The 12,810-nt window shown below is 33.7% G+C and overlaps 1 protein-coding gene across 1 annotated transcript; it reads right to left on the reverse strand.

Moving 5' to 3' along the window:
• Nucleotides 1-7,376: 7,376 nt before the first annotated feature.
• LOC112002344 (protein DETOXIFICATION 16) lies at nucleotides 7,377-10,196 on the reverse strand. Its single transcript, XM_065780392.1, has 8 exons — nucleotides 10,137-10,196; nucleotides 9,514-10,058; nucleotides 9,227-9,313; nucleotides 9,049-9,105; nucleotides 8,561-8,799; nucleotides 8,199-8,317; nucleotides 7,986-8,072; nucleotides 7,377-7,877 (listed from the first exon to the last, which is right to left on the reverse strand). Exons 1-8 carry the CDS (start codon nucleotides 10,179-10,181, stop codon nucleotides 7,818-7,820), a joined length of 1,239 nt encoding a protein of 412 aa, XP_065636464.1. The 5' UTR covers nucleotides 10,182-10,196; the 3' UTR covers nucleotides 7,377-7,817.
• Between the last annotated feature and the right edge of the window lie 2,614 nt (nucleotides 10,197-12,810).

Here is a 12,810-nt window from a genome sequence, read left to right on the forward strand (position 1 = left end):
TGAAGCTCAAACCTAAAACAAAAAAAAAGAAAAAATGCTACAAAATATAAGGTAAACATGACATGTTAGGATGAAGAAACAAGGAATAGGCTAATGCATGACAAGGGTAGCAAAGGTGTGTGCAAGAGGTGGCACTGTGAAATGCATGACCAAAGCATGGAAAATGCACATGTGGGACAAGGTGTGTTAAATATACAACCAATGATCCAAACATGTTCCTAATGAGGAAACATGAGAAACCCCAAAGTTTGGTACTCATTGGAGTCTAAACAAGTGAGAAAATGCCTAAGAGACATTTTATCAAACACCTAACGTGCACACTATGAATAACAATGTAAAACAATGCATAAACATCATAAAATCTACTCTTAATACATGTTCTTTTTGCCACAAGGGGCCAACATCCAAAGCAAATCATCAAAAGAAACCAATCCCATACAAAAATTTGACCCAAAAAAAAAATTTCCCAACCCCTATGATGAAAATCCCAACCAAGAGCACAAAACTCACCAAAACATAATCCAAAGATCCAAATCAATGAAAAGAGTTTAAAATTACCTTAGAGATGTTAATAGAATGAAAAACCATTCAAATTGGTTAGGTTTTAATGTAAAAATATTGAAGGAGGGATTTTAGAGAGGATGGAAGAGGTTTAAAACAAGTTTCTCACGAAAAAGCTCTTTAAAAAGCTGATTCTGGGCATTTTGTGACTGGCGAGTCGCAAGTGAGTCGCGAAACCACTCTGTGTAAACTCGTGACTGGGTCTCGCGATTGGGCGAGTCACCAAAACGAGTAGCCAAAACTCACTACTCACAAAAGTAGCCAAAATGAGTAGCCAAAAATTCAGACACCTATTTTTTAACACAAAACATGCTTAAACAATGAAAAACTAAGTAAGTATAAGACATGAATTTAAAGAGTAATAAAAATTAGTTCCAAATACATATAAAATGATCAAAAAAAAATTTGGTTTGATCCATATAAAAATGAGCACACACACATCATATTTAAACAAGTACAATCGAACAAATGAATAAGGCATTCATTGAACATTAGGCATGTGTGTTATGTGTGTGTATCAAATGTGAAATAGTCCTTAGTCTAGAGTGAAATGTCAATGATCAATTCAATCAAGTCATACACAACTAGTACTAAGTCAAGTAGTCTATCTCAATTATAGAAATGAACGTATATGACTTCCCACAAGAAAATGATTACATATTTTTGAAACTTTTTATTTGGCTTCTTTACAATTCATAACATTTGATCATTTTTTATCTTTACATCTCTTTTTAAGATTGATGCCTGAAATTTTTGATATTTCAATTTGATGAACAAGCCTTCAACTTTTTTGGCATCATACATTTTCATATAAGTCGCTTTTCCTTTTTCCTAATTGAATACTAGTATGTGCAACGGCTTTTGTAGCTCATTATCTCTTTTCATTTTGAGATTTACATTGGTTGAGCTCTCTAAGCAAAAAAAATATAAAAGAGTAGGAAGATATATAGGCACAAGTCTACGCATGTATCAAAACCAACATGACTATTGACTAATCATTCATGACAAGTTTGAAGATCGATTTACAACAATCACACAAAGATGTCAAGATTTTTCCCATAAAGATATAAGTGCATAAAGAACAAGCTAAACTCGTAAATGCATACAGCCATTTGTACGAAGATACAAGGCAAAACTCACATGTGATATGTGCTTAAGAATATACGATCAACTTTTTAAATTTTTCACTTTTTATGTGGTTTTGGATTTTCACTCACACAAAACTAAAACAAAAAAGTGAGATCAAAACAAAAGCAAAGCATACAAATAAATGCAAAATGCACAAATGCATGAAAATATGACATACAATGCATGAAGGGTCCTATAAAGATCGTAAAAATTAGATCAAGGATCAAAAGAGCAAAAGCTCAATCATTGGAACCTTCCTCATCCAAAGGGAACGATTGTTTGGAATGAGTGTCTCAAAAGAAGTGAGATGAGGGTTGAAAGAATGCGAACCGGAGATGCACATAGTCAAGGAGTTAAGAGCATTAAACACTTTCTTTAAACATGCTATTTTCACCCAAATCTAGTTTACCTTTTTTAGCAAAACTTTCAAGAAGCTCAAGTTTCTCTTTTCTTTTGATACTTTTAAGAGCATGAAACTTAGAGCAATGAGGTCTTAGATTACCAAAAGCATCACAATGGTAACAAACAATATGTTTAGGTCCACTAGGCTTTTTGGGAAGGGATCTAGCAACATGATTTGTTCTCTCTTCAACTTATGACATTGAGGTCTTATATGACCAATCACACCACAATGGTGAAAAGTTGGAACAAATTTAGATCTATTCAAAACCTTAGGTTGAGACCTAAACGGAGGCTTTGACTTAATAGCCTTTTTCTCCACCTTTTGATTTCTTTTATATACAGGAATGTACACCAATTTTTCCTCTGAGGTAGAACACACAATAGGCACAAAATCGGGTACCACAACATGATTACAACAAATATATTCATCCTTTTTAACAATAGGTTCAGCAATCAAACATTTGGCATGCATCTTAAGATATTCATTTTCACATTTTAGCTCATCAACAAGTTTGTTAGACAAAACAAATTTAGCATCCAAATCTATATTCAAACATTCAAACTCTTTCAGCTTTTCAAAAGAATTTTTAGTAAATTTCTTATATTCATCAACCAATTTATTGGATTCATTGAGCTTAGCAATTAAATTATCCTTTTTTCACAAAATAACTTACTCAAATCCTTATGAAGCTTCTTAGTCTTTCTCTTCAAGAGTTTAATGTTAGGAATATCAACACCACCCAAGGATTCATGTAACATAGCATCACAATCATGAGGATTATCACTTATAAAGGCATTTTCACAAACACGTGGCATGTTACATTCATCAACATCCAAAACATGCATAGAGGCATAAAAAGCACTATCCATCGCAAATAAACACAAGGGATTAAGGATCACACTTAGGTATTTAAACCACAACAAGTGTATTAGCTTTAATACCAATTGAATGTTCAAAATGTGTGTAAAACACCCTTGAACGTTTAGACCCCCAAATTACAAAATACCAATTCAAGCTTATTATCAAATAATGTATGTACGGAATATGAAAATAAGCTAAATCAGAATTGATAAAACAATCTAAACCAAATAATATCACAACCACAGCAGAAATTAAATGGCAAATATTAAAGGAAGAGAGATGCAATCACAAAGACAACACAGCGATGTGTTATCAAAGAGGAAATCGAAGTTCTCAACGTAAAACCTCTCTGCCGCCCTCCAAGCGGCCAATAATCCCCTAAAGAATGAAGTTGGGATACATGAACAGCAAAATACCCTCCAAGCCTAATCTACCCAGTGTACCTAAACCCTCCAAACTTCTTACTCCAACGAGGTTACGCTGAACATTTATCTTCTTTAGCTTACCGGATCCCGCTATAGCCCATAGCATCAATCAATATCAATTGGTCCTTTCCTAACTACCTCCTAAGCACCAAAAAACAGTCTCACAGATATGGGTATGGTGAGAAAAGGATTTGGCTAATGTACCTCTAAAGGATGTAACAATGAAGAGGGTGAGAGTAGAAGAATTTGGAGAATCAAATGATGAAAATTGTGGATGAGTCAATCTTATTTTTCTCTAAAGTTTCTCTCTCAATTCTCTTTCGAAACTCTCTACAATACCTGGGTATAAGGGGTATTTATACTGGTGTGTGTTTGGAATGTGAAAAGTTAATTTTTCCCAAACAGAGTAGTCTGGCGACTTGACTGAGTCGCAAGTCTAAGCCGCAAGCTAACGGCCTGGCCAACTGGAAGTTTTGTCCTATAGTGCAACAACTAGCGTGACTCTTCAGCTTCTCTACATGCTTCACACGCGTGTCTCTTTTAGCGACTTGCAAGCTGCGGGCCAATCGCGAGATCTAGTCACAAAGCCCTGCTAAGTTGCACACTTTTGAGTTTTTCTTCACACTCTCTCACACACTACCCTTACATGATTCCCACCTAAATACAGGGTTTCTAAATACTGAAATACAAGAAAATTGGTACGGAATAAAGCCAACAAAATGGTTGATGAAATTCAACCTTAAAGACAAGAAACATAAAAATAAAATTCACGTGAGTAAGTGTTAGTACGTAGTATCCCTACGCTGGTTATCTAGTCATGATAGGGCTGAAGATGAAATACTATTTAATCACATGAACAAGTGGAGAAAATTTTGGAAAAGTGAAATATTGAGGAAGATAGGTAGTATGTTGAGTGATCCATGAAACCCATGTCCATGTGGTTCGTCCTCACATGCATGGTGAACTTTGTCAACTTATTTGAAGCCCATGCAGCTGACAACGTTTTCAATAATAATGGCTTTTTACAACAATATTATCGTGAAGACAATGCCCATTGTCACTAACCCCATTCCTCCCTGTCCCCTACCAAAAGCCATTTCCAATTTAGTACAAAATTTGAGTCAAAAGATCAGTCGGCTGGGTAAACCTACCAACTTTAGTTGCTCCAGCTTGGTGAAAATTAACCAAATTAGGTCAAATTCAAAAAATTTATTGCAAAATTAATGTAACATTTGACCAAGTATGACCATGGCTTGACCGATTTTGACCAAGATTGACCAAAACATCTAGCAACCCGATCAAAGTAAATATTGTACCAACATATATAAATATATAGTAGTCATACATGGGTATCAGATGTGAAAATAGATAATATGTCGCAAAAATACGAAAAAATTAAAAAAAAAAAAAATTCATTACTTGCGCACAGCCTATATCTTGCCCAAGTGTTAAAGAGTTTGATTAAAATATTTTGTATTGTATTTTGTATGGCCCGATTAATCCCAATAAAGCAAAAATCGTATTTTTAGATGTATTAAAAAAAAAAAAAACTTATTTATCTTGATCAGATGTTGAATAAATCATTTTAATAATCCAGGAGTTCAAAATCTCAAACTTGCCAATTTTGGCTAAGTTTGACTAATGTTGACTAGCCCTAACTGGAACTAATCAAGAAGTTGACCAAAAATCCAACCATACGATCAAGATAATTTTTTTTTTTTCTATCTTAAAATTCATGAACCCCCTTTAAAACGAAAATTCAAAGACCAAAATCGGAGTTAAAACAAATAAAATATCATAAAAACATCAAAATTTTGATTAAAAAGACTATTTCAATTATTTGTCAAGTTAAAAGGTTGTTTTGGGGGGCATTTTCACACAATAAACATTATTCCAAACACAACGTGTGTGAAAGGCATATACCAATTAAAGTATGATGGATTAGCTACTCTAAAAAAAAGGTCTCCAAATTAGGAGGAATTAATTTTCCAAGAAAAGTGCTACACAAAATTTTGCACTATGCCACCTTCCTTCAAGGTGCGATATCTTAGTGACCGTAGCTCCAAATTGCATAAAGGTTAGAACCTAAGAAAACTAGACATCTATATCTTTCCAACAATGTCTAGTTTAAAGAAATTTGAGTTTCCAAAAACCTCCAAACAGCAACACAAAAATATGGTCGGAAAATGGCTAAATCGGGAAAGCAAGAATGGGGGGCCTTCTTGAAGAAAGATGAGGTAGCATCAGGATCCTAATGAAAGGGCCGCCCAAAATATATAAGTTAACTTAATTAACTTAGGAACCTTTGAAATCGGTTTTTAGTTAATTGAGTAATTGAAATGAATTAAATAAATAGGTGACCAAGGACACTTAGAATAAACCAATGGTTAGCTAAGACTTCTTAAAATAAAATAAGTAAAGAGACTCACACAATCCCACACAGCCACACCCACTTCTCACCCTAGTAACACATACACACATGAAACACATCATCAAGCACTCAATGTGTAAACTGAAAAAGATAAGAGAAACTCAAGAGGGACTTCCTTCTCCCATCTCCCCTAAAGCAATACTTTTTCAAACATCCACAATGCATGCCATCTTTATACACTCAATTCCTCTCATGTTCTAGTAGTTTATGCATATTCATAGTAAAAAAGCTTCTTAGAGAAATGAAAGGCTTTGACCTTGGAAACATTGTGGATCTAAAACTAAGAATGCCAAATTAAGTTTTATAGTAGTTGGAAGATCAACCGGATTCAAAAATTAAGAGAAAGAGAATACACACAAATGGAAAAATATGACATTTTCACATAATAATATTTGTAAGGGGCAAAAAAATCAGCCATGCCCAACCCGGATGAGACTGGGTTTGGATGGAGGCCTAATATAACTAATTTATAGAGGTGGGTGGTCAAGATCAACACTTTGATCTCTTGTAGCCACAGTTTGGTAATAAAGAAATTGAATTAATTAGCAAGGATGAGAATTTAGGTAAGGAGTTATGTCAGGAAAAGAGAAATTCTTATTTAAGTCCTTCCTCGAGCAGGCCGAGGAGCAACTGTTCTTTAGAAATACACTTCCCGGTTCTACAATATATGATCACTTTCTCTTTCTATTTCCATATATCTCTCTCCAAACTTTTTATGATCCCCCCTCAAGGAGGACCTTCCCTCCTATATATAGTTGCTTAAAGTGCATCACAGCCTTCCACTTGGAGGACTGTTGATTTTTCTTTAGATACTTGTCCCATCACTACATTGCTAGTAGCAGTAAAATAGGCTACAGGTTGTCAAGGTACTGTTTACAAGTCATTCTGCCATCAATTCGGTAGGCTAAATTGGTATAGTGCATTGAATATGGAGGTGATGGATGCTTCATCTAGAAGTCTCTCCTTGTGTTCAAACTCATACATCACTATGATCCTCCTCAGCCTCCACCTGCATGGCCTTTATGGCTTATCTCCCATCTCCCGAGAAGTAACCGTTCCTTGGGCTTCTCGAGCTAGTTGTCCTCCTGATTTCCTTGACCTAATTTCCCTGACTGGACTTAGCCTGATCTGATGGATTGTTGATCCCAATTACACCTGAGGTGAATGCCACTTGACAATTGCTTATCTTTGGGCTTCCTCCTCCCATAATACTATTTTGAAATTCAATTTGTTAATTAGGACTATTTTAAAGTATTTGGAGATAGCCTTTTTTAAATATGGTCTCCTAAAATGACAAGTTCCAACATTGAACTCGTATGGAAGAGACAAGTTCAGTGCACATTTTTTTAAATAGTATTATTAAGCACATTTTTTCGCCTTCCTAAACCGCTAGATCCAAGCACTACCAAAAAAAAAAAAAATTTCTACTACGAAATTAAACTTAGATTTGCGGAGAATTATGCACAAACTCAATTGCAATAACGTTTGGTGTAAAGACCATATTTGAGCTGGTTGTAGATAGTTAACTAGGCAAATCGCATATGAAGAAAAATTTATAAGCAGGAAATAAACTAAACCATTTGCATAAATAAAAGTTTTATACAACTAGAATGCTCTTATTAATTTTTAAGTTAGAAAGCAAAAGCATTTCTAAGGAAGTTCATGTTTATGCTATTCAGAAGAAAGCACATTCACATTTCAGTAAGAAGTAGGAAGAAACAAGCCTTTTGATCAAGGCACTTTTTAGTCCTGCTCTTTTATCTTCTCTTTTCCACTTAAAAACAAGGGTTCCCAACACACCAAAACTTGAGGTTGGAGTACCAATTTGAGCCACTAGTCAGCTGCATCCTTTGATCGCAAAATCTGCTAATGATTATAAAGATCAAACGCCTTGACTGAATCATTAAAGCATGTAAAATTCCAATCTTAAGATCCCAAAACTTCTTAAGATCTATTCCTTAACCACCAATTAGTAATAAGGTTTCTCTGTTGTAGTCACACTTCAGCTTCAAGAGACTATCTCCACAGGAATAATTGAGTCATGGACTCTTTCTGTAGCCTTCTTTGCCTATAGAAGAATGAGAATGTGAGATTTATAACGAGAAAAACAAGAAAAGATTAATTTTCTTTTTATTTAATAAAAAAAAAATTTAAAGAGGGAGATGCAGAATTGTACTTCTTGCTCCCAATTAGTACGTATGGAAATAGTGAGAAGTGATGACACTTGGACTACGAGCGCACATATGATCCCCAGCCAGAGCCCCTATCCAGAACAATTTAACAAATAAGCTTGCTTGAATTATAATGCAATTTAAGTGAACATGGAAAAGGACTTTAAGGTTAAGAAAAAAACAAACAAAAAAACCAGAAAAAGAATGAAAAAGTTTACCTTTCCTTCAAAGTGGAAGACAAATGCCAATAAAATAGCAGCTGGAATTCCAATTATGTAGTATGACCCGAGGTTGATATATGCTCCAATCTTCTGCCAACCACATCCTCTAGCATTGCCTAAATGTACAGGAATTGAGATAACAGACTAGACACTAGATTTGAAATTTTATATTAACCAACTAAAATTTTAGTGGACAATGTTCACAAAACATTTTATTCTTAGACAGCTCTGTATATTCCATGGTACCTTAAAGATTCAGGATATCCCATGGACAAGAGCCCTGAAGATTTTTTTTTTTTTTTTATCTGGTTATGAAATTGTTGATGTAGATTTAGGAGAGAATGGAAATCCAGGAATACCTGAAAGAACACACTGGAGGCCATCTAAAAAGTTGGATATTGCAAGAATTGGCATCATGCCTGCTACATATTCGACCACTTGTACTTCATCACTATATGCATAACCCCAAATGTTGCGGATCAGTATCAGGACTGATCCAACCAATAGACCCTCCGTGATGGCAACCACTAATACAACACATACTGCTAAACGCGCAATTTTAGGACGCCCAGCTCCTAATTCATTTGAGACCCTAGTACTGTGAAGAAGAAAAACAGGACACATTAAAAGATATGGCATAGAATAAGAAAGTGGGTGACATGTTCCAACCTCAAAAAGTTATGATTTCTGAAGCTCAAAAGTTTATATATGTCCAAACTCTAAAATTTTAGTACAGACAAATTTTGAAGCAGCACCAATCAAGCTACTAAATGCCAAAATGTATAAACTCCCTCAAAATTGATGACCTTGATGTCAGAAGTGTAGATCTATTATCAGCATGACTCACCTTACTGCGCCACTGAGTCCAAAGGGGATCATCCAAACTATTGAAGCTGTATTAAGACTGGCAAACATATGTTGGGTTAGTTCATACATAATAATGCAGAAGTCTAAACAGGAACTCACAATTATCAAGGAAATTGAGAAAATAGTTGGTAAAAAGATAATCAAAGTTAAGAACTAACCTAATTGAAAGCACTGAAGTTTGTAACTTTGGGTCAGGAAGAAGACCTGATAGGAGAACCATCATTTCAAATGACCACATTTCCAAGCTGTTCAAAATCATGTTCACAGATCACAGTAAACTGCATTAGGATCTTTAAAACTGAAAACAGGCATTCACATACTATATAAAGTGGTGGAGAAAAGAATTATAACAAATGCAGCGAACACAGTGAGGAATATAGAAGAGAAAGTGAAATTATTCTTGTATCGCGGGTAACCATGTAGAGCGCTAAGAAATAGAAATTACCAAACCATAACAGCTGACGGAATAGCAAGTCTCAGAAAAGTGAAAATATTATGAAAGGCCTCCTTTGAGAAACCTGTCCAGGTTTTTACACATGAAGAAGAGAACTTGACATAAAGTGCTAACAGTAACACATTGATCCAATTGGAGATGGCGTTTGCCAAGGCGGCTCCTCTATATCCAAGTCCAGACTCAAATACTAGAATCCAACATATAAGAATGTGAAGTAAAGTAGTGAATGCAGAGCTTATCATCATTGGAAATACAATGTTTTGCGTTTGTAAGAATCTAACAAGGCATTGCAGAAAAGCATAGGCAAAAATACTTGGGACCATGAAACAGGCATATTCTCCAGCCGCGGTTGCTATATCATTTTCTTGACCAAAGAGAATTAGAAGAGATCTTGTGTTCACCCAGATGATTGCAAGAGGTATGCTTACAAGAAAAAGAACAAACATGGCTCTCTGCATTTGTATACCCATCATATGATACTGTTTTGCTCCATAAGACTGGCCACATAAGGTATCTAATGCACTTGCCATTCCCATCTGTTCAAGTAAATCATCATCATAAAGAGTATAAGAACCTTAAAAACAGTCACATGCAAAGAGTTCTTTGAACATTACACATTTTTCTACGTTCAACAAGGAAATGATAATATCATGAACCATAATTAGGTTTTGCTTAGAGCCACATTGGTTTTGGGTTGAGAACTTGGAATGCTTTTAGTATAAAATTAAAGCTATTTGATGTTTGATTTTTCTGCAAACAAACCAATTATGTTTAAGAAATAACTAATTTTGTTGACAAATGATTTTCATTCAAAAGATTCTATTCTAGTCAAATTCTATGTGAGTGGTAGTAAGAAAGACACCACGAATCTTATTCAAAATATTTCTTTGTAATAATTTATATTAGTTTTTATGATCAAGAAACTTTTTTTTTTTTTTTTATAAAAAAAGTCACATTAATGTATGCTCTTTTAGGGCATTCATTAATCATCTCTTTTCGAAAATTTTTATGAGAAATTAAAAAAATTATCAAAAAAGTTAGTTATCTTTTTTTAATTTAATTTTCCCGTAAAAAGTCTTTTAAAATAATTTATCAATGGACATTAATAAAACCCAAAAAATAATAATAAATAAATAAATTGACTTGTCCACAATAGGACCCATCAAGTAAAGGAGCATATATTTCAGGATATTCCCTTTTTAGTCTCAAAATTCATAATTAAACAATCTAATCCTCTTTCAAAGTGGGTTTAGAGTTTGCAGAGGATATTTGTGATAATAAATATATGGGTTCAAATCACAAATATATATAGTCTGTTATTACAATTCCATTTGAGAGTTATTTAAGTACCACAATTTTTATCACAATTTTTACCACAATTTACTTATATGACATAAAGTTGTAAACTCATAAATGTTACTGTATTATTCACAACTTACCATATTAGCAAATTATAACAAAAATTGTATTGAATAACATTTTTCTTACTTTTCAACGTCTATCAACACTATAATTAGACATTTCATGCGCAACGGACGACCACGAACTACGTGCGACTGTGTGAGTAATAAAATAATACTAGTTCTATAATAAAGGATCCAAGATCACGTGATTCACGTGCATGAAATACCGACAAATGTTATGAATGTGTAAAATTACAGAATACTCCCTCCTCTTCCCTGACGTATAGAGGTCAGACTTGGAGAATTCTAATTTCTTGACTCTTCTTACTGCATAATTACTCGATGAAAATATTAACATTCTTGTTTCACAAGTGCACTCATTCAAGCCAAAATAAAAATAAAAAAATAAAAAATAAAACACTGATTTTTAGGAAAAATAGATAAATAAAATGGTAGATTATAACTTATATACTCGTGGTTTGGCCTAAATTTAAATTGTCTATCTATAATTTGAAATTGACACTTTACCTAAAATTAGCTCACTTATAGCTCCGTAACTCATCTCTATTAAAAACATAGTTAAAGATGTAATTTTGCTCTATTTTTATTTTTTTTTTTCCTCCCACAATATAAAAATACAAAATCAAATTAGATAAAAAAGAATTCAGCGAAACACATGCATTATGAAATTTCCAACCACAAATAAATAACTTAAATTTCGGTCAAATTATAGGTTTGTAAGTTGTAATTTGCCATAAATAGAACTCATCATACCAAGAATTCCGACTCCCAAAATATACAACACTGCTTAGCCAAAAAGAGTTGTTTTATAATTCTATTAGCATCTATACATTATTTGCTACTTGTATATTTTTTATATAAATAAATTGTAATAATTTTAATATTTTTATGAGAACAAATATAAATCTATAAAATCAGACTTTGAGAGTACAGGTTGTATGCATGTGAGAAACATGTTCATGTACTCAGAATTCAATCAAAAAAAGAGAAACATCAAATATGTTCAAGTTTTCAGTTTCAAATTTCAAATTATTCGATCATTTCTTTAAATGTTTAAAAAAGCCTTTTAAAATATTCACTTTGTGGCCACTTTTGATAATATTCACTTTTCTCAAAATCGCCTCTCTTTTCTCAAAATCGCCTCTCTTTTCATCTTTTTTGGGTTGGGTACATACCCCTTTATTATTATTATTATTATTATTATTATTATTATTATTATTTTCGACAATAGGTTGTGGTTGTGCCGTACATCCCTTGGTTTAGTACACAGGTCTGGAGTACTAAAAAAATTTCCAAAGCTGAAATGCTAGGTGTACAATAAAAATAGGTGATGATAGCATATGAAAATGTTGTTTTACTAATCATAATCTGTTAATTATATGTTGTTAAAAAATGTAAAATTGATTGTACATAAGTACATATAACATGGTTGTCCCAAAAAAAAAAAAAAAAACGTTTTTTTCATAAGTACCAATTAAAAAAAAAAAATGCAAACTATATTGTAATAGACTCACAGTTATCAGAGGCCCTGCCAGCCATAGCTGCTTTCTTACTTCTTCAAAAACTTCCTTCCTAGTAATCCTTCCCTCTCTACTACTACTACTGATTATGAACCCATCTTCTTCTTCAGATATCTGAATCAATGGTGACCCTAGAGATACCTTTCTTTCTTTTCCTTCTCTCTCCATCTTTTTCTGTGCTCCACACACACAGAAGAGAGATAGAGATGTGAGAGTAGGGGTGGCAAAATTTGACACGACCCGCGAACCCGACACAACTAACCTGTTTATAAACAGGTCATGGGTTAAGGCTAAATGGGTTCGGGTCATATTCGGGTCGACACGGCTGACCCGTTTAATAAACG

Source organism: Quercus suber, unplaced genomic scaffold (genome assembly GCF_002906115.3).
Source record: "Quercus suber isolate HL8 unplaced genomic scaffold, Cork oak 2.0 scaffold_234, whole genome shotgun sequence".
NCBI lineage: Eukaryota > Viridiplantae > Streptophyta > Magnoliopsida > Fagales > Fagaceae > Quercus > Quercus suber.

Excerpts from the sequence above, each read along its gene's own strand:
- LOC112002344 (XM_065780392.1), bottom strand. The coding sequence starts at position 10,181 with ATGGTTCATGATATTATCATTTCCTTGTTGAACGTAGAAAAATGT. Across the intron at positions 8,318-8,560 it reads CCTCCAGTGTGTTCTTTCAG|GCAATGCTAGAGGATGTGGT; the intron begins GTATTCCTGGAT and ends CTGTACATTTAG. Across the intron at positions 8,073-8,198 it reads TCTTCCACTTTGAAGGAAAG|GGGCTCTGGCTGGGGATCAT; the intron begins GTAAACTTTTTC and ends TGTTCTGGATAG.